Source organism: Scophthalmus maximus, chromosome 10 (assembly GCF_022379125.1).
Source record: "Scophthalmus maximus strain ysfricsl-2021 chromosome 10, ASM2237912v1, whole genome shotgun sequence".
NCBI classification, from domain to species: domain Eukaryota; kingdom Metazoa; phylum Chordata; class Actinopteri; order Pleuronectiformes; family Scophthalmidae; genus Scophthalmus; species Scophthalmus maximus.
This window is the reverse complement of record NC_061524.1, coordinates 20,712,762-20,737,832: the sequence shown is the minus strand read 5'-3', so window position 1 is coordinate 20,737,832 and position 25,071 is coordinate 20,712,762. Positions and strand designations below refer to the sequence as shown.

At 41.6% G+C, this 25,071-nt stretch overlaps 2 protein-coding genes, 1 long non-coding RNA gene and 1 other non-coding gene across 7 annotated transcripts; 2 read left to right on the top strand and 2 right to left on the bottom strand.

Moving 5' to 3' along the window:
- The first annotated feature begins 802 nt into the window (after window positions 1–802).
- snrnp48 (small nuclear ribonucleoprotein 48 (U11/U12)) lies at window positions 803–7,938 on the top strand. Of its 3 annotated transcripts, none has more exons than XR_004784910.2 (10): window positions 803–1,037; window positions 1,466–1,579; window positions 1,898–1,958; window positions 2,537–2,617; window positions 4,800–4,982; window positions 5,087–5,208; window positions 5,959–6,059; window positions 6,180–6,311; window positions 6,398–6,588; window positions 6,624–7,337. XR_004784910.2 is itself a non-coding variant. In XM_047334920.1 (10 exons), the coding sequence occupies exons 1-9, from the start codon at window positions 900–902 to the stop codon at window positions 6,480–6,482; spliced, it is 1,017 nt and encodes a 338-aa protein (XP_047190876.1). In that variant the 5' UTR covers window positions 803–899; the 3' UTR covers window positions 6,483–6,518; window positions 7,801–7,938. The 3 variants fall into 3 exon arrangements, 2 of the variants coding, with proteins under 2 accessions (XP_047190876.1, XP_035463501.1); XM_047334920.1 differs by lacking the exon at window positions 6,624–7,337 and adding an exon at window positions 7,801–7,938 and having other exon boundaries at window positions 6,398–6,518; XM_035607608.2 differs by having other exon boundaries at window positions 6,398–7,337.
- Window positions 7,931–23,847, top strand: zgc:113232 (uncharacterized protein LOC541546 homolog). 2 transcript variants are annotated; one of them, XM_035607551.2, is made up of 26 exons: window positions 7,931–8,068; window positions 11,305–11,389; window positions 12,023–12,088; window positions 12,186–12,337; window positions 12,476–12,592; window positions 13,436–13,489; window positions 13,655–13,708; window positions 14,475–14,528; window positions 14,769–14,822; window positions 15,324–15,377; window positions 16,200–16,253; window positions 16,455–16,508; window positions 16,597–16,650; window positions 17,262–17,306; window positions 18,417–18,470; window positions 18,564–18,617; window positions 18,871–18,924; window positions 19,612–19,683; window positions 20,054–20,089; window positions 20,324–20,368; window positions 20,498–20,530; window positions 20,929–21,075; window positions 21,813–21,989; window positions 22,136–22,226; window positions 22,803–22,880; window positions 23,038–23,847. In XM_035607551.2, the coding sequence occupies exons 1-26, from the start codon at window positions 8,048–8,050 to the stop codon at window positions 23,241–23,243; spliced, it is 1,965 nt and encodes a 654-aa protein (XP_035463444.1). In that variant the 5' UTR covers window positions 7,931–8,047; the 3' UTR covers window positions 23,244–23,847. The 2 variants fall into 2 exon arrangements, with proteins under 2 accessions (XP_035463444.1, XP_035463445.1); XM_035607552.2 differs by lacking the exon at window positions 12,023–12,088.
- Window positions 11,922–11,993, bottom strand: trnap-cgg. The gene has a single exon. It is a non-coding gene; the product is annotated as a tRNA-Pro (tRNA).
- Window positions 18,002–20,929, bottom strand: LOC118284700. The gene is made up of 2 exons (XR_004784920.2): window positions 20,463–20,929; window positions 18,002–18,658 (listed from the first exon to the last, which is right to left on the bottom strand). It is a non-coding gene; the product is annotated as an uncharacterized LOC118284700 (long non-coding RNA).
- Window positions 23,848–25,071: the final 1,224 nt, after the last annotated feature.

Genomic DNA, 25,071 nt, shown 5'->3' with positions numbered 1-25,071 from the left:
TAACATGTGGATGATGAAATGGGAAACTATAGGGGGGGGAAAGAAAATTAGCATGCATCTCTGAGTGCGTTTCTAGATCATATTGTTGTAATTCTTTGTATTATATATATGTACCCTATGGTTATTGTTGTGTGTCTTTGATGTGCTTTTTGTAAATAAAAGTCAAAGGTTCTAGGTTAGAGTTTTTTTTAAAAAGATGAAAAAAGAATAAATATTCCATCTATTTTCTGCCACATAGCTTTATGGAATCATGTTTGCTAACTCAAGAATTCTTATAAACAAGGTGAAAAATATCACATAATGGTTCCCGTTCCCAGCACATTCTGGTATCCAGGGAAAAAAAAGAAGAAAAAAAAGTAAATCAAGCTGCAAAAGAAGCAGTCCAAGAAGAAATTGTTGAAATCAATATTAAGTCGCCAAAGTCGCCACTCAATCCAAATCGGAATAGGTATGTTTTAAATGTAAGGAAACAAAATATGAAAGAACAAGTGATAAAAAAAAGCAAGAGGCCACAGCGACCTTTATAGAACACTTCACATCATAGGGAAACATCCACAATAACAGAAACAGTTGAACATTTCAGGAAATAACAGGAAGTAATCCCTCGCTCCCCTGTGTTTACTGGAGTTTAGCTGGCCTTTTTTTTCTTCAACATTGTGGAATTAATTGTAATCATTGTTGTTTGCTCGCTCCCAGTCTTGTTGTGGATAATAAAATGAACATAAAAACAACGTTGAGCAAGATTAAGAAGAAGACGCCCCCTCCTGTGCTCCGCCTTCCCGCCCAGCCCCGCCGACGTCATCAACCTGCGCTGAATGTCGCAGCGGCGAGCGGAAGTACCGCCGACATCGAACAAACCGCCCGTTCCCCGCTGACTCTGGATCTAAAAGAGCCCGAGGATGGCGGACTCGCCGGGGACGCGGACTCTCCAGGACCGACTGGAGCGTCTGCGGGAGCTGGCGGAGTTCACCGACGACTGCAAGAGGCAGCTGGGCGACATGTTTGACTCGTTGGGGTGGTCGCAGGACCACACGCAGGTAACGGTCAGCTAACGTTAGCCGTAGCATAATAAATACACGAATGCCCATACTCCCATGTAAATCTTCTGCGACCTCTTCCACCAATGGACGTAAAGGATGTTCAGCTTCCGATCGTGTTTCCCCGAACCCCTCAATGTGATGTTTGTCTTAGTCCACGCGCCAAAGATATTTAACTTAACTGTGAAGAGAGGAGCGAACAAACCAGCAAATATTCACACGTAGGAAGCTGAAATCAGAGAATATCGGGAGAAAATAATTCATCCAAACAACTTGAAGAGCCGATTAATCGATTAGCAAAAATATTTGGAGTCGATCACTAATGGATTAACTTTTGCAGCTCTAATTGAAAGTCTACCACATCAGTTCATACAGGCACTGGGACGTGTGATCGTGTGTTTTTGATCGAATTTGTGGCACTTTCTCAGGAAGCGATGGAGCAGTGTCCCTACGACGCCGGCCACAGAGTCCCGGCGAGGAGCCTGGAGAAACACAAAGCCTCCTGCCGCCTCCGACAGATGGGTTACTCACCAGAGGAGCAGGTAGAGCAGCAGGAGCGATGAGCCCCGAGGGCTGCAGCCAACCAGTACTTTCCTTATCGAATAATCAGTGTTGTTGTTCGGCCCATAAAAATGGTGAAAAATGGCAATCGTGTTTCCCCAAACCCCCAAGATGATTGTTTTTGTTTTGTCCACAAAAGCAAAGACATTTAGTTTACTGTCACAGAAGAGCAGAGAAGCCAGGACATATTCACATTCAACAAGCTCAAATCAGAGAATGTTGACTTTTTAGTTTAGTAGTCGATTACTAGTCAATTAACTGCTGCAGCTCTCCACATTAAAAGAACCTCTGTTTTGCAGGCGGAGATGTACGACCCCTCCGTGTGTTACGAGAACAGCAGCGTCAAAAGCTTTGCAATGGGTGAGTTGTTATTATTGATAATTGATGTTCCCACTATTCACAGTTGGCTGGATCCATCCTCTCTTTTTTTCCATTTGAGATTCTAACATGAGATGAAATTGTGACGGTGTATTTGTTCCCAAAGACCTGTGAAGAAAATTGACGCTTCTCCCAAAATCTGGACGTTCGGAAAAACTGTTGTTTTTATTCGTTAGAGTTTTTTTTCCGTGATTGCTGTCCGAAGAACATATTTGTAAAGATATAGAACATGAACAATAATGTTTTTAGTAATGTTGTCATTCGATGTTCCAGCAGGTACTGATGGTAAACAAACTATCAAGTAGAACTTAATTAATAAGTATTATTATACCGAATTCATCGTCAGGATTGTATTTCCAATCTTTTTAAATGATCTCTTCATTTAAAAAGATTGTTTTTCAATCCTGACGATGAGTTCGGTCTAAAACAAAGTTTCATTAAGTGGCCATTATACAGAATTTTGTGATTTTTAAAATCGACAATTTAAATTTGTGTTTGTGCCATTTTTTTAGCTGCTGTTTCTGAAATTGGTCGACGTGTCTTTTTTTCCCTTCGTGCAGACAAACCCACGCAGCACCAGGTGATCCTCCAGGCCAGATCTGCTGCGCCGCTGATGAGGATGGAAGGAGTCTTCTGGCAAGGTATCAACTCATTTTATAATGGTTCACCACACGACCCGGTTCCTCTGATCAGCGGAATTGAGCTTTTTTCCATTAGACACGGAGGGAGAAGAGTTAGTCTGAGATTCCAGGTTTTATAAACGGCCAGTAGGTGTCACCAGAAGCTTGTTTTGAGCTCAGCCCTCATTTGTTTGGTCTGAACCGACATGCTCCTCCGTTGCTCCTCAAATGTAATTCCATTTAAATAGAAAGATTCTGTCGCTGTTCAAATACTTTTATTTGCAGTCTTTGTGTAATGTCTTAATGTCTTATTTCTGCTGACGTGTGTGTGTTATTTGTTCTGTTTGCAGCGACAGGGGTGAGTAATAGAGAGACGATGGGCTCTAGACAGTTCTGCTGCTCTGGTTCAGGCTTTCCTGATTTACGTGTAGTATCCTTTAATGTCATATCCTTTCTAACCACAGGGCCGGGGGATTCCCCCCCCCCCCCCCCTCTCTCTCTCTCTCTCTCTCTCTCTCTCTCTCTCTCTCTCTCTCTCTCTCTCTCTCTCTCTCTCTCTCTCTCTCTCTCTCTCTCACACACACACACACACTTTTCCCTGTACGTGTTGGGGAAAGTCCACCACATACATTCAGAGCTGTGAGTCAACATTTATACAAACTTTATTTATGTGTTGCATAAATTTAAATGTCAACAAATAAGAAATGTCACTTCCTCTTTTCTTTGAAAGTCCACAGCTAAACTGATTCCAGTGAAAAGCTGTGATCACTCATTCATTAACCTCAGTCCCTCCAAAACATAAAAGAGCAGTTTTTAGAGGAACTTGTTGAGCATCTTTATCAGATAATGGTGTGATCTGTGAAATGGACTCCGTGTCAAGCAAAGATTTCAAAACAACAAGAACATAGTCTGATTTCCAAACGTATTCTCAGGGCGTTTTCCCACGGCCTTGTTCAGTCCAAACCTTCTGACTTTTCAGTTTGGTCCGACCAAAAATCACAGGTGTGAAAGTTTCCTCGGACCTCGGATCAAACTGAACCATGGTTTGGTTCGTTAGCAGTTTGGAAACAATTTTTGGGATGGTTCGGACTTTTGGACAAATGACAGGAAGTTGAGGCAGCGAGCTGTCATAGAAGAAGAAAAAGAACCGGAATAAGTGCAAATGTGAGCGGCGGTAGCACCTGGTGAGAGGAGGAGACTAAAAGATAAAAAAAAGTCAACTTGAAAAAACGCCTAGAAGTGCTGATATGTACAAGTCATGTTCTGAGAGGATGAGAGAGAGAGGATATGAGAGGACGGCAGAGTGGAAACGAAAGTTCTCGCCGAACTGAAAACACGCGGATGTCAGACGCCTGTCTACAAATCAATCAGAGTCAGGTTTGTTGTAACGTCATCTCAAAACTACACAACTCTGCCAGTTGTAAATGTGAACGTCCAGAGTTACAGATTTTTTGGGGGAAGTGAAATCTACATGAACGTATATTCTGTGGCGAGTTAAATGGTGATCTCACACTATTGGAGACTGTTTGCCTTTTGTGTTTGTGTAGGCCTGTTACGATAATTACATTATTGACTTATCGTATGATACATGAATATGAAATCAATCATTTTTGTTGGCCTGAATAACAGCCATTGTGTTGAGCTGCGTGTGTGTTGACATAAGAATAAATGTCAACAACAGTCCAGCAAAGTCTCACTGCTTCTGTCCTCTCATCTGTCTAACTCGTATGATTAATAAATCACTGGTTTGGTTAATAAAGTGTCAGAAAATATGGATTTCTTAGTATATTTCTAAAAGGCACCATGTCTCCAACTTGCTTTGTTTGGTCCGAGGCTAAACTCTGGATTACATTTCCCTCAGCAGGGACACAAGTCGTTTAGGACCAATTTACTGCGAACTCACATGATTCAGTATTAAAAAGATGGTCTCAAAAGGAAGCTAATATTGTTTATCGCTATAATTTCTCAGACAATATATTGTGCAACAAAAAGTAGTTATCGTGACGAGGCCTATGTGTGCGTTTGTTATTCAAAAATGAATGTATGAATGTAAAAACAACTGTTTTCACACAGACGATGCAGGAACGGTAGCATCTGGACTCGGTTCTGTGGACCCACGTCCAGGCTTGTGTGTGTGTGTGTGTGAGTGAGTGAGAGATGAGTGACTGGATGTGTGTTAAACGCTCTCTGGTTCTTCCATCAGGTCAGTACTCGGGCCAGCCCGTCGACGTGCCGCAGAACCACAAGCGAGCCGTGTGCGACCTCACCGTGGCCGACCGACTGGCTCTGTACGATCACGTGGTCGGTGTGGTCCGCCAACAGGAAGCGGCGGCCTCGTCAGCCAACGACGACCTCTACGTAGACCTGGTGTCCAAACTTCAGAAGGGTAAGACTTTTCACGTGGGATGTGCCTCTCTGCCGTTGTCTGTAGACTTTTGGTCTTATGGTTTTATGAAATTTCTTCTGGTTTCTCTTTTTTTGTGTTTGCAGACGACGGACAAAACGAACCAAAGACTCACCTGGAGCTGATGGCGGAGATGAGGGACTACAAGAGGCGGCGTCAGTCGTACCGGGCCAAGAACGTTCACATCACCAAGAAGTCCTACACTGAGGTGCGAGTCAGGACGGCGTTCAGCCGCTCCTCTGCCCGTAGTCTGTTTGTATGTCTTTACTGAAAAAGAAACTGCTTGGCTTGGTTCTCACTCGTCGGGAGTGCGCGGCGGAAAAACCAGAACCCACGACAGTCTGAAACACCAGACTAACGCCGATGACGTAGCTACGGGATGGAAAGGATTCAATATCTACGTTTCCATCTAAATGTCGAGCGAATTTAAACCAACCTTTTTAAAGTTCACAACAAAGAAGAAAACAAGGACTTTTAATTCTAAATGTCTGTGGGGTCGTGAGAGGCTCGTATTTGACAAAGAAACAAATAATTATATATATATATATATATATATACATATATATATATATATGTATATATATATTTACCATTTTAATGTATATCTGCATTACGCGAAACAATTTAAAGAAACATGGATACTATAACGTATTCAGTGGGCAATCATAATCTGGTTTATTTTCCCTGGGAAAAATTTGGCTAGTGGAAAATCTGATTGGCTGGTAACTCTAAATCGACTAGCCACATTGGCCGGTTATCGGGAAAGGTCATTTAAAGCCCAGCGCGTAACATAGGTTGATGGAAACACAGCAACTCTCTCATGAGCAAGGTACCAATTCTCAGCGTGCGTTTGTTTTCCTAGATATTGCGTCTTGTCTGGCAAGAGGCTGGCATTGAAATCTTTCCTGTTTGAATCAATTTTCTTTTTTTAACATCGGACTCGTATTTCACCCTGCAGGTGATCCGAGAGGTGATCAACGTCCACTCGGGAGAGCTCGCCAGACAGTGGAGGGAGGACGAGGACGAGTCGTCCGCGCGATCGGAACGCTCCTCCCAACGGTAACCTGGAAACGCCTGTGACCCCTGACCTCCCCCGTCTATCTGGTGTCATGTTGTCGATTTAAGAGGAAGTGAATGATCGTTAGTGACTTTTATATTTAATTTTTAACGTCTTGTCAGGCGCCGGCTAAGCGAAAGGAGATCGGCATCCTCAGAGTCCCGCCTCTCCCACGGCAGACATCGTCGCAGCCACGACGAGCGAAGCCACGACGAAGAGAGCACGCAGAAGAAGAAGAAGAAGAAGAGGGAGCGGTGAGACGAGACAAACAAACATAACACCTTTTGAAGTGCTTTCTTATGTTTAGTTTTGATTCTTTTCTTTTTTTTTCGTTTCGCAGGGATTCACGTTCCCCCAGCGACCACCAGCATGAGCGAAAGAGGAAGAAGAAGAAGAAGAAGGAAGGGAGGGAGAAGGAGAAGTGACGTCAACAGATGACGTCAGAGGTCACCATGGCCTTTGTAGGTCAAAATACGTCAGACCTCATCAAATAACACATTTTATATAAATGTGGGATTTTGGAAAACGTTATAAATGAGGAATACAATTTCTGAGAGAGAACCACTTGGGGAAAAATTTTGCTTTTTTTGTGCTTCACAAAAACAATTTGATTGGAAAACCTCAGTTTTACAGTGTCATGTCTCCAACAAGACTCCGCCCGCCTCCTCCTGATTGGCTGAGAGCGATTTCCAACAGACCACTTGGAATGTTGGACAGTAGTGTCACTCTGACCACAGGGTCAAAAGTCACAGGAGGGTTCACACAGGATTTCTGCAGTCTTAAGGAATAATTGTAAATTTTCTAACTTGTAGTTTGAGTCGCAATTTATTTATTTTTTTGTCGAGAAATAAAATTTTGGAATGAATGGGGGAAAAAAGGATGTTTCTTAGGTCAACATTTTAAAAACACAAATCACAGTCTTGCAATTTTTGTTGATCCAATCTAAATGGAAACCATTGGAGGGCTCATGATCAACTTGTGTGTGTTGTATACACACACACACACACACACACACATATATATATATATATGCAGAAACTCGGTCGAAGCCACTTTCGTTGTGCACGTTCAGGCGACAAGCGTATATACAGTTCTCAGCAGACGGACTGCTTTGCTCCGAGAAAGCGAAAAACGTTTTGGATCCTTTAGCAAACGCGAAGACTCTATCACAATGTGGCTGAAGGTTTTTTCTTTTTAAATATATTGATTGTAGCAACTGTTTGGAACTTGCTAATGGCAACAAGTTGACTTGAAACTGAATAAAAAATGTGTCATCAGGACTCGCAATGACTACATTATTGACTTATTGTACGATACTTGAATATCAAATGAATAATCTTTATTGACCTCAATAACCGCAATTTTGTCAACGCGTGTTTATTGACATAAGAATGAATGTGTCAACAACAGTCCAGCAAAGTCTCGCTGCTTCTGCCCCCTCATCTGTTCTCGTCGTATGATTAATAAATCACTGGTTTGGTCTATAAAATGTCAGAAAATATGGATGACATTTCTCCCAGCAGCTACAACAAATCATGTGGGACCTACACACGCATGATCAAGCCCACATGATTCAGTGTAAAACTAAAAATTCTGGGACAATATATCGTGCAACAAAAAGAATGTTGCAGCTGTAAAGTTTAAGACTTTCTTGGAACTTCTGCACAAATCCAAGCACCTCTCTCTCTCTCTCTCTCTTTCTTTCTGTCTCTCCCTCTCTGCTGATGCTCGATCCTGGTCCAGGTATTTCTCACCCTGTTGAGAAGCCGAGACAGAGGAACGAAGGGAAGCCGAAGGAAACACCAGGCAGAGTGGATTCCGTCAGAGCCCGGGAACCTCAGGGATCGTGGACACGGGGAGCAGCCATCGGAGGGATGACGCTGTGAGGGAGAAGTGCTCAGGGACAAAGCTGAATCAGGTCGGAGGTTGTCTTTTTGGTTTTTAGGCGTCTCATCCTGGTCTGGTCTGAGACGACTCGCTCTGCAGAACCATGGGAGCCTCCAGCGACACGGTGAGTGGTGGGGATGTTCTGGGTTTTTGGCCCCAGGGCCCCTGCAGTCTGGTGGTCGGTACAGCTGAGGAGAAGTCAACCTGTCATAGAAAACTATCCAGGTTCAGCTGAACTAACGGTAGATGAAGGTAATAAGGGTTTTTATTTTACCGTCTTCAGTCCGAATTGGTTGATTATTTTTATTCCCATCATCAGGGGAATGGTTTTCTTTCCCTCGGTTCCACTGAGTCGGCGTCTGCCACAGCAGGATTCCGTCTTTTGAAGCCGCTGCGACAGTTGATCGATTAGTAATCGGTTCAAAGTTCAAGTCAAAGTTCTCTGATTTCTGCTTCTTAAATATGACTATTTTCTGGTTTCTTTGCTACTCTGTGACAGTAAACTAAGTCTCTTTGGTGTGTGGACCAAACAAAACATGGCCTTAGAGTTTTGAGGAACACGATGGACACTTCTCACCATCTTATGGACCAAACAACTAACCGATTAATCGAGAAAGTAATCGACAAAATCGCGATGAATCGATAATGTAAAAATAAGTTTATCTATGTACCAATCGGCCGACCTGCAGGGAGAAGCTCGCCGAAACGCCTCGATATAATATGTCCAAAACGAGAAAACAAATTGAAAGAATTTGGTCTTTACATTGTATTAATTACAACTTGAGAGGAGATCTTCATGTTCCACTTTCTTCAGAACAACAGAGACAACTTTTTTTTGAAACCATCTGGGCTTCATACGTCACGTTCAGGTTTTGAACGAGGTAACCACTCGGTTACTTTGCTGCCTTTGGCATTTTTCCTTCTTGTTTGTTAAATTTATGTTTTGTCTTTTCTTTTCTTTTTTGAAGTGAAGAATTTCTTTTCCTTGAAATGTCCAGAAATTGTGAGCTCTTGTGTGACTTTTGTTCTTTCTTTATTTTCTGCATTTTCATCGTGCATCAAAATGCGTCGGTATGAAATATGAATTGGGGGCAGAACGCGGGGGCAGCGTGTCCCCTCTCTGCCCCTCAGGTCCTGCTGGTTCACTCTCACCACAGTGTGACTCGTCTGTTGCCGCGGGGGCAGCGGATCGTTTGGCATCACTCATCAATCATCAAGCTTCAGTGTGTGTGACATTTCTTTGCAGAAAAAGGATTCAGGAAATCAAGAATAGAAGCAATGAACTGAATTTGATGAGAAAAATGACAGTTAATACAAGTGAAAGTATCTGTCCATGCCGCAAGATGTTTTTACTGGAGAAGAAATCTTGACAATTCCAAAATCCATAGATAGAAACAAGTAAAGTACTTTTTAAAACAAGAGAATTAGTCTCATATATTTCCAAATGTTAGATTTTAAATCTTGGCGAGCACAGAAGAGTTTGCAGAGTAAAAGAATTGTGCAAACCTCAGAAACACTGTTGGTGGAAGATGAATTATGTTTTTTAAGGTTTGATATTATTGTTGAAGTTGTGTCAGTCTGATATTATATACTTATATATCGGCCGATATGTGTTTGGAAAAAAGATCAAACCTTTAAGACAAAGAAATGTAAAAGAGGCTTGATATTTTACAGTTTAACCATAAAAACTCTATGATGAGTAACTATAAATAATAAGAAAACATGAATCCAACCAAATATTTCAAACTTGAAATATAAATTTTAAACAATTGAATCCCGATAACGAAACCGATACGTGAACTTGTTATCGGCCAACAGATGGAGAAACAAACGTTCAATTTCTCATTGGGATAAGGAAGAGGAGATGCACTTGATCCGGGCAGTTGGTTTGGAACTTTTGGGGGTTGAAATATGGAAGTTTTCAGAATGTTCCCGCCAAATCAAGGAAATCATATGGTCGGGGGGATAAAACAGTTTAAAAGAGCTTTTTGGTTCTCGCAGTGTGAAGCCTCAGGAATGTGAGATGAGTCTGAGAAGAGCTCTGTCCGTCTAACTCTCACCTGAGCAACTGATAACCTCCTCATCTCTTGACGCTGAGGCACGGGAGGCGTCGCTCCTCACGTTCTTCTGATGTCTGATGACTCGGGATGCTATCATGCACATGAAACTACACCTTTTGTTTTAATTTTTTATTTTTAGCCCGTTAAACATGTGGATGAACGATGCAGAACTCACCCACCAACATGTGTCCCCTCTGTGTATCAACATGAGAATATCTCTGTCTTTGTTTTTGTGGTTTAGTGAAGATTTAATTGTATTGTGTATTATGTTTATGTATGTGATGCGTATTAGAGCCCAACTCTAAATTTCAGACATTGATATATCGACTGATAAATATATACATACGTATATATACTGTAAATATATATCCTTTAATTGGCAATGATTCCCAAGATGTCATTATCGAACCTGTATGACCTTATGACAGAGAAATGTAATTGAGGCCTGACATTTTACCATTTATTTCTAAAACCATGAACTTTGTTAGAAATAACAAGAAAACACAAACACAAATACCAAATATATAGAATTTGAATTAAGAAAATAATCATTTTATTATTTTTGCATGATATCTAAAAACAAAAATGTTCATTTTTCTCTGCATTGTTCATTCTGTTAAATAAATGTTTTCATATCACGTCACAAACGTAAACTCTGATATCGATATGTCTTTGAAAGGCTCATATTGGTCGATATTATCGACGAATAGAAAAATCGGCTCTATATATATTTGATACTTGTAACAAACCTCATTGTAAGTTTGTCTGAGGCCTTGAGCAGTTATTTAATCAAACAATCTGCAGATAACTTTGTAAGTTGCTATATAACATTTCATGGAGTTAATAAAGCAAAGTACCACAGAAGTTCACTTGAGTAAATGTACTTAGTGTCTATTGTGAAACGTTGTCACAATTTAACAGTATGATTTGTTTCTTGCAACTTAAAATTACCCAATATTTCCCCAAAATGTATACAAATAGCAGAGATCAACTATAGTTCCACCTGCAACAGTAAAATGCTGCGCTTTAACACCCGTATCTCACCATGTTATAGAAAAGTGTAAAAAGAAATTCCTGGCTCCGCCTTTTTTCTGGATCCGTTTCTCAGGTCAAGAGCCGCCCTTCTGAAAAGTTTCATGGAAAATCGTTCTGTAGTTTTTGCGTAATCCTTCTAACTAACAAAAAGACAAACAAACATTTTAGTACTTTATTATGTTGATGTTTTATTAATTTTTTTTGCATTTGATATGACACAACATTTCAATAATAAAATTAAAATAACCTATGATACTGCTTCCAGGCCTCTCTCGTCTCCGGGCTCGTCGTGTTCACGCTGTGTGTCGTCGTCTCTCGTTGCCAGGACGAATTCTCCGGACACCACTCAGGTCAGAGTCACTGGTCACGATACGCCGTCTGTCACATGACACATTTTTTTACAAATGATACTGTGTACTTGTTACGCAAGTTTGTAATAGAATTGTTTATCCCTGGTTTAATAGAGAAAGAAAACGAAAAAAATGACATTGGTATATTCTTTTGAGAAATCAGTTATCATCCGTAGGAAAACCAACAGTTATACCAAATATCAAATTGGAATATGTTTGCTGCATTAAGCATGAAACCAACCATGAATTGTTTGGTCTAAAAATGTCAAAAATACTGTTAAATATGTCCCAAATTTATTGTAAGATTTCTGATAATCTTACAATAATAAACCATAAAGGTTAATTTTAAAAAATAATCTGAAATATATTCAAAAAACAGTCCCAAACACAGGTGCTGATGTGTTTCTCGTAGAACTTATATCTGGGATTGGTTTCATTACCAGGAATCACCCAAATTTGCAAAGGCACCTGTTGTTGAACTGACCTTCTCATCACCTTAAACTTTGTATGGACATATTTATCTGTGATGCGAGGGCTCGTCCGGGATTTGAACCCGGGACCTCTCGCACCCGAAGCGAGAATCATACCCCTAGACCAACGAGCCGCTCACACCATAAGTCTGTGCTTGTTCAGCTGAAGATCACACCTACGAAGGATCTTTGGTCGACCACTATGACGTCGTCGCCTCCCCTCCACCAGGTGAGCCACGCTGTAGCACAGGTCCTGCTCCGACCGGCGGGTCGACCCCCCCGCGATGACAAATAAGACCACGAGCTGCTTCACTTTGTGCCATCAGAGTATCCTCCGGAGCCGACCCGCCGCAGCCACGAGGAGGGGGACCACGACCCTCACGGCCGCAGCCGGGTCACCATGATCACAGAGGACGCCTTCCCTTACGCCACCACCACCGAGTCCCACTACGCCAAGGAGGACACGGAGACCATGCAGGTGGGGTGGGTGAGGGGGGGTCCATGTAGCAGCCGCTCCGGAGCTGTCGATCGTTGAAAAAAGACATAAAGAATAACCAGAGCCGGGTGATCCTCTAACCCGGGAGCTTCATTAACTGCTGATGTCATTGGGCTCTAGGTCCCGTATGAGTTCCCCGCTGCAGGACCGGACACGGACTCCTCGGGGGAGGAGGGGCCGACAGACTGCGACTGTCAACCTGGAGAACCTGGCTTCGCTGGCTTCGCCGGACCAAAGGTACAGACTCCTTAAATCGCTGTCACTTCATCTCCCGGAAATGACAAGATGGAAAACATTACTGTCCTTGAACTGATGGGGGCGTTTCACCTACTTGCCCCTCATGTATTTACGCAGAACCGTCTGCACTCATCATCCTGTTCTCCTCATTGGGGCGTTCACAGCAAACGTGAAGCAAATTTTTCTCACTAAGAGATTCTCCCGATGTCCGCCTTCTCGGAAGGGAACGGGCGAATGTACACGTGGGTTCACTTTACTCGATGCAGGTGAACACGAATGATGCCGCAGCTGCAGAAATGCGGCGCGAAAAATTTCTGCCCACGCGAAGCGGCAATAGTGATCCTCCGTTCATGATACAACGTCAGGAAGTCTGACAACAGTGACGGAGGGAGGATCTCGACGCTCATTGGCTATCGCGTCGACGCGTCACGTGAATATGGCGCTCGAGTTCAAATGTTTCAAATCTGGTCGAAGGGGCGCGCCGCGAATTTTGCCTGATTTGCTTCACGCATGTCACACCGTTCCCGTCGCCCGGGTCAGTACCGCGAAATTCCCGCCCAGTCGCGCCTTTGCATTGACTTTGTATGCAATCTTGTCGCGGTAATTATTCGCGCCGGATTTCGGTGTGAACGTGGGAATAACAATATCACACTGGGCCTTCAGAGATTAGTTTGCAATAATAACAGTAGTATGATAATAAACTTTATTTACATCAGAGCAGTTTGATTCCACATACCCCCCTTCCCCATTTTGTTTTGCCGACCCCTTTCGCCTACACCTGCTGATTTAACTGATTGGGTTTTCTTTTCCTTTAATCCGATATGATTCTTCTCTTGCCGCCAGGGATCCCGAGGCCTGCAGGGTAAGAGCGGTGAGCCAGGGACTCAAGGCAGAGAGGTGAGAGTCTTAGTACTAACATGTTTATATATATATATATATATATATATATATATATATATATGTATGTGATGAGAAAACCAGGATAATGTCCATCGTCAGAGCACAGTGGGAGATTAGTATTAGTTTGCCACTTGAGTTGTTGTTGTTGTTGTTGTTTTTCAGGGTTATAAAGGAACCAAAGGGGTTCGTGGAAGAGGAGGAGACGCCGGACCAGTGGTGAGGGAATAACGTGGAGAGACTCCACAGCACGGCTCCATCCCGAAAACCAAACTGCACAATCATTTACAACTACAATGCACAATATTGTATCTAGTATCTGTTATTGTTTTTGCAATGCAAATATGAAAGTATGTTTATTTTATCGTATTTACTTTAGATTCTTTTTCTTTTCTACTTTTACTAAATTATTACGTTTCCCCTATCATGTACTACTGCGTCAATTTAGAATTTCCATAGAGCAAGAAAAGGTTCCTCTCATCTAATCTTATCTCAGCGATTGGATGCTGTGCAGGGTTAATTCTGTGATAGATATGTTATATCATAGATGAACTGAAACTGAAAGTACAAGTATAACTGCTTTTTTTAAAAAAGAAGAAAACCAAACGGAGGTGAAAATGAAACTGAAAATGAGAGTCTGAGCTTAAAAACAAACATTAAAGCAAAGACAAGATCTTCAACAAAGAGGAAAACTATATATAAAAAAAGAAAATTTTTTGTTACCATGCATTTTCTATAGAATAGTAAAAATATCGTCAACATTTCAAATACAGTTGTTTTTAATTGCTGCTGCTGTATAAAGCAACAATGTCTAAAGGCAAATTGAAAATTTATAACAAATTGAGAAATTTGATTACAATTTTTTTTAACAAACTCTAAAAAACGTGTTGCTGTCTGTGTTGAGTATTCATGGACGACGTAGATGACAGCGATGATGATGATGATCTTTATGTTAGCATGTGACCTTTGACCTCTTGCCTTGCAGGGCGACGTTGGGCCCGAGGGAGACGACGGAGCCTCTGGTTTCTCTGGAGCCATGGTGAGGTTTTTGGCAGGTTATGAACCTTGAAACTATTATTGAAATACATTCATATATGACATTAATGATTGAGTCGATGGAAGCTGCAAAAAACGTGCACAACCCCAGCACCTAACTGTTTGTAAAATTCTAGATTAACCGTCTATAATGTTTTAGATTCTTCAAAATAAATTGATAAATTACCAAACAAGTTAATAAAATAAACTTTTTTTAACTGAATCTATATTTTGTCGACGACAGGGAGAACACGGACTTCCAGGAGACCTGGGCCAGCATGGAGAGCTGGGTCTGAAGGTGAACACACACACACACACACACACACTGAATTTGAGAAAATGTTTTGTTTTTCAGAAAACCGTTAATTTTTTTGTTGTTTGTTATCCATTTAAGATAAAACTACGTAATTCCTCCTTTAGATAAAATATTCACGAGAAAGCACAGAAAATGGACACAGAAAAAAAAAAGAAATAATTATACACGTGATAATATTGTGTAAATATTCGAATGTTTCTTAAATAATAACTGGTCTGGTTCTCACAGCAGCGTAGCAGGTTTTTTTTTTGTTTAATCATCTAACGATATCACGACTGTCGTGGATATCTTCTGATCATGATGATCGTGTGGTGAAAAGCTGATAATCATGTCCAGGCTAGTTTATAAGTTTAGGTTTCATTTTTTAAATGTGCGACTTCTACTGACAAACAGTTTTCTTCGTAAACTTATCTCATTTGGAGATAAATTGTAATAACTAACTTCAGACATTTATTTCCACCTGTCATCTCTCGCTCTCGACAGGGCGACGTCGGCATGGAGGGACCCCGCGGAGGAGTCGGCGCTCCCGGTGAGACTGTAAGGAAACACAAGCGACCTCTTGACCTCTCTGCGGTGGAAACACTCGCCGCAAATCTAAACTGAACGTTTCTCACTTTACTGCGCCGAAAAAGCACAAACTATGTTTGTGACACATCTTCATTTCATCACGTGAATCCGGTTAAAATCAATTATTGTGATGCTAGTGAGATTCCACACGTGATTCACTTTTTATCACATTCTTCAGAGTAAATGGAGGCAGGTGAGAAGATGGCGGGAAACAGAGAACGAGTGGAGCGTTCATATTTGTTAATGTTTCAGACGTCAATATTCTTATCACCTCATTGGGTGCCTTTTTTATTTTCATTATCTCAAGATCATGCATTAATCATCTCCAGATAACGGAGACGTCTTCATGAGATACTAAAATAACTCACTTGAAATAGCAGTTATCTCGAGAAAATGCGATGAAATGAACTGATTGAACTGATTGAACTGATTGAACCATGCACCGATTGAACGGTACCAGCTGTCAATCACGCTGCAGCCACGCACCCCAATACATCCGGTGCTTTATGGTCTGTTTGACTGTAAATGGACATCATGTATTGAAGAAGAATGAGCAAAGATTCATTTATGTTATTGCTTGTTAATTTGCATTTAACAATTATAGTTACATCAAACATTTGCAGCAATCTGCAGCACCATAAACACGCCACCACATCCTACAGTGTTTATTAACCTATTTACTTTGGGTCATAGTGTCTATTCACTATTGTCCTTATGGGCTCAACTGAAAAACTGCAAAGTCAGCTTTGTTTTTTTTTCTCTTATTATTATGATTTATTTGTGTTATTTCAGGGCCCTCGTGGTGATGCTGGGCCTCCAGGACCGAAGGGAGGTAAAGGTTCCAAGGTAAAGACAAGAACATGTATATAACACATAAATACAACAAAAAACATAAATGTTGTTAGATAAAAGTTTATACTACTTTTACAAAGATTTTTAATTCATTGTTTCCTGAATTTGAATTTAGACTTAAGTCTAATTTGTTTTTCAATCGTCAGTTTTGACCGTTTCCCTCATGACTCTAGTGGTTGTGTGTTCTCTCTTCAGGGGTCTGGAGGTGACAAAGGAAAAGAGGGTCCACAGGGTCGAGACGGACAGAAGGTCGGGGAGAATAAAAGCACTTCCTGTCTCTCCTGGTGTACGTGTGAACATTGTACATGAACTCCACACCGTTGTGTGTTTCCCACAGGGTCAGACCGGAGCACCCGGGTTTCCAGGGGACGTCGGCGACAGAGGCTACATGGTGAGAAAGTGTTGTGTTCATAAGTCTGATCAAAATATTTTTTGGGAAAAAGCTTTGTGTGGCTATAAATGATCTTTCAAAATGGTAATTTGGGAAAAATCTTTAAATATATATATGGTGATGCGAACGCTATGCTGCGTTTAAAGCGCTGGTGGAACATTTAACTAAATTAAGTGATATTTTAGTGAAATGTCACAAATTAATTATTTTTTTTATTAATTTACCTTCGACCCCGAAACATCAAGGGCATCTGTGTGTAGTCTTCACAATGGGGGAGATTATATTGATGTGTTTGATTCATTTTTCACTAAAAATGAAGTTGTCGTTTCTCTTGTTACGACAAACGATGACACAGCCTGTGACATCATGTTATTGGGTTTTTTTCCATCTACCTAGCAACAGGTTACGACCCCTCAAACTCCTCCTCTCATCGTGAACTCAGCGCACCTAAAATAAATTGAAGCTATTGAGCATCACATTCCCTAATTCACTGTTCCGGCCATTTTTTTCTTCTCTGTGTCGTCTTTGAAGTTATTTTACTTCTTCGTTTCTTGTTTCTTTTTCCACCTTCTGATAATCTGAGCAGATTATTCTCTGTTTGCCCCCTGCAGGGTTACCCCGGACAGCCGGGAGGCTTCGGACCCGGCGGACCAAAGGTACCAGCACCCAGATGATGCATCTCCCCGCATTTTCAGTTAATCCTCCACCGTGAGGTTGCTTCTCATGCTGCGTTCCATTGTACCTCGGATTATAATCGTAGAACTCGCAGTGACCGACCTCCAAGCCAGAAATTGCAATTGGGTATAATGGAACGCAGCGTAAGCTCCATCACTAATCTCAGCAGAGGGGTTTTAGTTTCCCAATAAGTAGCCTCCATACTGTCACAGCTAATTGGTCGGCAAAGGTCGACTTCACCGTGACATCACAATGTTCTGCTGAGACATTCAAGGGTCAGGAACAAGAAGCGGCGATTGTGAATATTCCCAGATATCTCCTCCAGCAGGTTCTGACGGATTCTCATATCTTGTCTCCATGAAACGTTCAAGTCAAGCGGGAGAAAATACCTGAATTAGCCTTTTCAGCTTTTACTCAACTCATTGCCTCATTTAGACTGTAATGTGTGTGTGTGTGTGTGCGTGTGTGTGTGTGTGTGTGTGTGTGTAATACTGAAAGTAAAAAAAGAAAGTGAAAAGACTGTAAGCAAATAGATACCAACAAGTATGATTACTATGTTTATTTATGGGATCATACTGGCGACACGTGATCTGAATGACTACAGCAGATAGTTTCTGAGGTGACCCAGATGCTCTCCGTTTCAGTCATCTGACCTTTTAAAAAGAAACCAAAACACTTTTATGTCTTTATCCTAAATGTGTAATTCAGGTACAGTTTTTCTCATTTGGTATATCCATTGAAAACAACAACTACAACAAAGCTGCGGCTGTTTGGCCACAGATGAATAAAGCCAAAAAAAATAAAAAAAGGAAAAGCTGCAGAGCCTGTTGTTCTTGCACAACCTGTACTGTATTGACTGGTCCACACACAGTGGACTGAGTGATCTGGACAGAAATACATTACATTCATGTAGCAGTGCAAGAATCAATAAAGTAATTCAACTTTTGTCAAATAGGCAGAAAATAAACAGCTTCAAGTGCTCATTTTAGATTTTTTTACATTTTTTATAATGAATTCAGAAGTTTTTGGTCCTCTTTTTTTGTCCAACCTTTCTTCTCTGCTCACGTCCCATTTTTGTTTTCTCTCCTCAGGGCAGCGAAGGTCACGGCGGCCTGCCAGGCAGTGACGGTGACCCCGGAGAAGATGTGAGTAGATTATTATGAATCTCCACAAGCTGTCCAGTCGTCTGAATATTATTTAACATATTTTTTAACATATACCGATGGTTGTCTTCTCAGGGTCCCATAGGAGTCCCGGGGCTGATGGGAGAGCCTGGAGAATTTGGTGTCAAGGTATCGAACACTCTGGCTCCTTACTGCGATTACATCATCACCTTGTTACAGACAGATGGATATGTAGATAGAATACTTTTAATCGATTAGGTTATTTAATTTTTTCAATACATACAGAGGATTACGGAATATTTGAGATTAGTTTGGTCTGAAAATATAAGATATTAAAGATACAGATATAAGACATGAAACCATGAGATGAACCATGAAAACCTCCACTCAGCAGCATCATAACATCTGTTCTGCTTTTCAGGGGAGCAAAGGGGATCGAGGTGTGGCCGGTCCTCGAGGCAGAGTGGGCGCTGTGGTGAGTGGGAGCAGCGGGATGTCGCCGTGATCAAAAATTAAACCAGTCCTTTTGATTCTAAAGTCGCAGGTTTGATTCCTGAAAGAGTACATGTGCTATGGTCAGATGTCTCCAGATCCACGCATGATTATGCATTTTCAACCCTGAACACCTTAAGTTTTCGCAGGAATATACATTTGAAGACAGTAGCTCAAGATTATCTATTGGGGTGTTGCAAGACTTTGCTGGGTGGAAGATTAGGACCATCAGGGTTGTTATCATCAGGACTTAATGGGAACTATAGCTGAGTATCGTCTATATGCTTTGGAGATTAATTTTAATACTATACTAACAGAGCCCAGAGAAAACATTTGATTTAAAAAAAAAAAACCTTGTTCACGTGATTCTCATGAGTCAAACTGACTCTGAAACTTTAACTACCGGGAAAAAACCTGCAGCTCTGGGTTTTAACGGACAATTATATCAAGAGAAAAATATGTCAGAAACTAACTAAATCAAAATAGAGCTGTTAATCATACTTCCTCCAAGTTTGACATTTTGGATATTCAAGGGTTTTACCCAGTGAAGCTTTTACTTCCAGTTCCTGTCTCGTACTGCGAGAACTAGATCGCTTTCACATCATTTGTATTATTTAGAATGGCGTTGATTGATTGATTGTTTTTGTGTTTTGTGTGTTTTGTCCATCAGGGAGCTGAAGGAGGACAGGGAGACGCTGGAGTGCCAGGGAAACCCGGGCCGAAGGGCCTGCAGGCCCAGCCGGTGTGTACACACAACGCTCAGAGTTACAACACACAAAAACACAAAATCCAGATCACTTATGAATATATATCGAGTTCATGTCAGGCCTCAGGTGGTTCTTCTCTCCGTCCACAGAGAAGATCTAAACTCTAATCTCATATTTAATCGCACTTTTTCAGTACAAAGTTCAAGCTAGGCTTTTATGATATCTACTGTATCGCAGTGTTTGTTCCACCGTGTCTTAATGTGGACACAGATGAGCCTTTTTAATTTTAAATTAACTTAAATTAAAAGTTCTCTTGTATTTCCACCCCTGGATAACTCCAGTTTAAGTCCGGATTTGTGTTTTTGTCATTAACCTGACGAGCTCCTTGTTGTTTCTTTTATCCAGGGGGCCAAAGGTGAGACGGGACCTGATGGTGACAAGGTGAGCTCTTCAATAATAACTGTGAAATGCCGATGAGATCACAACAACAGAGAGAAAAAAGGAAAAGTGTGTTACGTTCAGAAGTGTATGTTCTGGATCATCTGCGTGTGGAATGAGGACGCAGTTGAAGACTGTTGGGGAACAACTACTTTGAAACGTGGTCACTGTTTTTTTGTGAAACCTCCCGACTACAACTTCGCCCCGCTCTGGGTTTTTTTATTTCTTCTTCTGCAGGGAGCAGCAGGAAGGAAAGGCGTTAAAGGAGGAAAAGGTCAAACGGTAATTGTGCTTGTTTACAGCCAGATGATAACGTCATGGTTCTGTTTCCCCCATTCTTCACTTCCTCTTTCAACACCTGCTGGAATTTACTCACCAGTAAGTTTTCTTCTCCCCCTTCTCATCTTCCAGGGACGCGTTGGCGGCCACGGGGACAAAGGACAGGTGGTTATGTTTTATTTTTACATAAGCACACACACACCCAATGTCATAGTTGAAAACTTTGTTTTTTCATGAAGATCCATGAATTATGCTCTGGAAAACCATCTCACGTGAAGTCATATTAAAGAAAGACATAAAAAATTCCTGGATCCATCACATTTTCCGGATTTAAGTCTCGGATTCTTTCTTGGCCCATCCACCAAGTTTCTCGGAAATCTGTTCTGTGTTATTTTATTATTTATTATAATCCCGACCAGTTGCAAAAAACAAAACCTCCTTGGTGGAAGTAACCATTGTCGAACAGCAGGCAAAATGCATATATGTGATACGAACAGGACTAAAGAAATATGTTCCATATGGTCGGAGTCTTAATCTGAAATGTTTTGCGTCTCTGCCGACAGCGTGGACCAAAAGGTGCGGTCGGTCGCGACGGCGTCCCCGGCCCCGTGGGCTCGCCCGGCATCCCAGGGACCAGAGGAGAGCGCGGCCCGGTCGGAGAGGCGGGTGTGAAGGGCCGAGCGGGAGCGAAGGGAGTCCCAGGTCCCTCTGTGAGTCTGCAGTCTCAGTCATACATCATCTTGCATATTGAGTATGCACCTTCACAATCAGAGGAAGAAGACTCTTTCCACAAACTCGGCAGCTGTAAAATGAGATTGTTTTGTCTGGAAAGTCCGGACCAACGCTTGAGTTTTTGTTACATTGTCTTCATTTGATCCGGTCAGTCCTGGTTTCACGTTGCCATGTTGCGAGCACACTAAAGAACCTTACGTGACAAACCTACGTCCCGTCGCCATCACCGACGTGGGCTGCGTTTCCCTGATTCTTGACTCTGATTGGTTTGTTGACGGGCGTGTTTTGTCAGTTCGGCGGGAAGACGAAGAAATTTCGAACCGTCCCAAAAAAAGTATTTTCACGCTGCTAACTAACCGAACCATGGTTCTGTTTGGTCCGGACCCAGACCTCCTCTTTTGGTCTGACCAAATTCTGGTCCATTGGTCCGAGAAACATTTCACACCTGCTATTTTGCTCTGGACCGAACTGAAAAGTCCGAAAGGTCCGGACCGAAACAGATCGGTGTGAACGCAACGTGATCTAAAAGTAGAGTGCGACCAATATGGATTTCTTGAGGGCGTTGACGATACTGATATTAGGGGGTGAGAAAGGGTAAGGGTAACCCTATTTGTCGGCTAATTCAAGTCTGATGTTCAGACTGAGAGGAAGATAAAAAGTATAATGTGGGATGTTGACATGTGGAAATACAACCTGAATGGTTTCCGTCCTGCAGGGTCCTGGTCTGAGCGACCAGCAGGTCCTGCAGCTGTGTCGCGGCGTGGTGACGGCCCAGATCTCCCAGTACGCCTCCTCCATCCGGGCCAAGTGCTCCCAGGGCTGCCCCATTAACAACCGGACGCTCATCGGGCCCCCGGGAGTCCGCGGGCAAATGGGATCGCCCGGCAAACCCGTAGGTCATGCTCAAACATGCTGCAGTCCTCTTGACTCGTTGGTTAAAAACATGCAGCCGTGTATTTCACAGAGCAGAAGTCCTGACGCCGTGATTCACGCTGCTCCTCTGCTTCAAGAAGGAATAATTCTTCGTTCCTCCTTCAGGGTAAAGCCGGAAAAGCTGGAGCAAAAGGAGCCAGAGGTGTTCAGGGCGACAGAGGCCTGGAGGGACAGAAGGGCGAGCAGGGTGACAGAGGTAAGACTCCACATGCTTATGGACAGAAATATAACGAAGCTTCAATCTACAGGTTCGTCAGCAATAACATCAAATTGTGGGAACTGACTGAGAGACGACAACTCTTTTAAAGACGTTATGAACTGCTAATAAGTAAAAATCTTGAGCATGTGAATTAGGAATCTGACGACATTTTTCGTAATTTTTACAAACGGATATAAAAACTTGACGCAGATTTTTTTAAATAAAAAAATAAAACACTAAATTTAATGGAATTGTTTAAATACAAAATAAATAAATAAACTATTTTATATATTTTATTAAACTAAATTATAAAAGAATTCATTTAAAATATGATCAATTTTTTTTTTATAATAAAATAAAAAAATGATAATTATTAAGTTTTAAAAATAAATAAATAAATATAAATAAAAAAATGATTACTTTTTTTAATTAAAAAATAATAAATTTCTTTTCAATTAAAAATCTCCCCCTGTATTTTTGGTTCTGTTTGCTCATTTCCATCCTGTACAACAGAAGAAGAAGGTGAAAGTGAATCTCGGCTTTTCTCAGAAGTTTTTACATTTTCCTCAACAGCTCAAAAGGGACCCAAAGGCGCCGCAGGTGATCCCGGTAAAGGCCTGCCAGGACCAGACGGACCACAAGGCCTCACAGGTACGAAAGCTACGTATCTTGATAACTGTACATTTCAAAGTCAACAGTTTACTTAAGAGTAATTTTTTTCAACTTCTGCATGGTTTCAAATAATTCCTGCTCGTTACAACCAGCAGGTTCCCGCCTTGACGTCTCTGTTATTGTTTCCTCTCCCCAGGTTTGCCGGGTCACCCAGCAGAACCTAAAAACGGCATGGAGGGTCCCCGGGGTCCTCGCGGCTTCCCTGGTCAGGTGGGCCCACCCGGCACGGTCGGGATCGCAGGCGTGCCAGGAATTTGCGAGGCGCGGGACTGCAGCATTCACGCGCCGGTGACGCGCAAAGAGCAGGGTCTCGTGAAAGGACCCGTCAGTTCAAAAATCTGAGCCCGAACACGAGCGACAAAGACCACAGTGAAATTATAGATAGTCAGAGAGTCACCTGGGGGCAACCGCAGGGTCCATCTCAATGGTTTTTCCAGCCGAAATTAGAACTGGTTACATTTTTTTTTTAAAGAATATCTAAATATGTATATGACAAAGTTTTATAAAGTTGTGACTAATTCTTTCAGAACACTAACTGATGAAAATGTCAGTGGGCCCAGTATAGAGCCCTGAGGCACTCCGCTGAACGGGAATCACACCAGCAGAGACTTTTCCATCCGAGCTGCTCAAAGCTTTGGGCCAACATTTGACATTGTAGATGATTTATACTTCCTAAGTATCCAAACTGCTGCAGTTTTTTACTGGGAACAATTTGGCTGAATGTGCTGTACTTTTATAAAAAACAACAACAACAAAGAGTAAATGATTCCCCACTAAATCCTTCCTTTGGTTTAGTTTTTTTTCTTTCTCTGGTTCTCAAAATCACCCTCTTATTCCTTTTTTTTAATGCAATGTAAATATTTTGTAAAGTATCTCAAATACATGTACTGTGCTCTGGACTGTTTCAGATAAACTGCCTGATGTGTTTGTTTTTTGGTTTTTAAAATCTGAGTCAGTCGTCAGTTTGTCAGTAGTCACATTTGATGGATTTTGGAGTAGAGCTCTGACGAACTCCTGTTCTCACAGTGGCGTTGGTCGAACTCGATTTCTGGACTCTCACACCAGGAATACGATGAGATGCGACCGCTGATTCCTCTTCCGGTTCCGGGGAAGCCCTGAATATTCAACGATATAGTCCGTTTCGGGGGGGAACCGTATTCAACATGATGGAGGTCGGGTCCACCTCATGTAACTATATTTAACTCATTGAGAGTTGACGAAAAAAAATATTGGTTCTTTGTTGGACGTGATTATACATGTATGGACACATAGTTATGGACAATATATTCAATTTCTGTTAAAAAAAAAGTTCAAAATATTACACACTGTATCTTTAAACTTCATCATCTTGACATTAGTGACGAGGGAAGCAAACGTTACTGTTACGCTACTGTTTGATTAAAAACCTGTTTTATGTTTGGTTCCTTACAGTGGCTGCCCCCCCCCCCCCCCCCCCCCCGGAGAGTTGCATGTAGCATATGCATAATATGCTACATAGTGGTAAAATGCTTCTATCTGATATTTTACATGAGGTACTATTCATTTAAATAAATTAAGTATATTTTTTATAATAGTTAAATAGTATAGTTAGGTCTAAGTACAATTATATATAAAAACAAATGCAGCCAGCTCAGCAGCTTGTATTTGATATATACAAGAGCAGCAGAATTATAGTAAATTATGCTTTTATCTGATATTTTACATTGGTTAAAATATATTTTACATTAGGTACTATCCGTTTAAATCAACAAGTATATTTTTATAATAGTTAAATAGGAGAGTTAGGTTTAAGTGTCAAGGGTTTGAAGGAGCAGGAGTCAAATGAAGGTGAGAAGGAAAAAAAGAGGATTTAATAACTGAGGTAACAAAAAGCAGACTTAAATAAACAAGATCCAACTCTCCAAACCTCAAATCCAAAACTCCAAAATATATTACAAAGACATAATATGGCTTTTGGTTTTTGTGACCCCCCGTGACACGATAAGCGTGTGTCACTTCCTTACGTCACAGCGGGATTTCCACACGGCTTCAAATAATCCGCTTCCCTGTTCCGTGGAAATCACGTGGGGAAACCCCGCGGTTTCACTGTCTGTGCGCCGCCCGCTCGTAAAATCTATATTGCTGTCATTATTATTAATATGATAAGCCGAACAACACATTATGACATAAC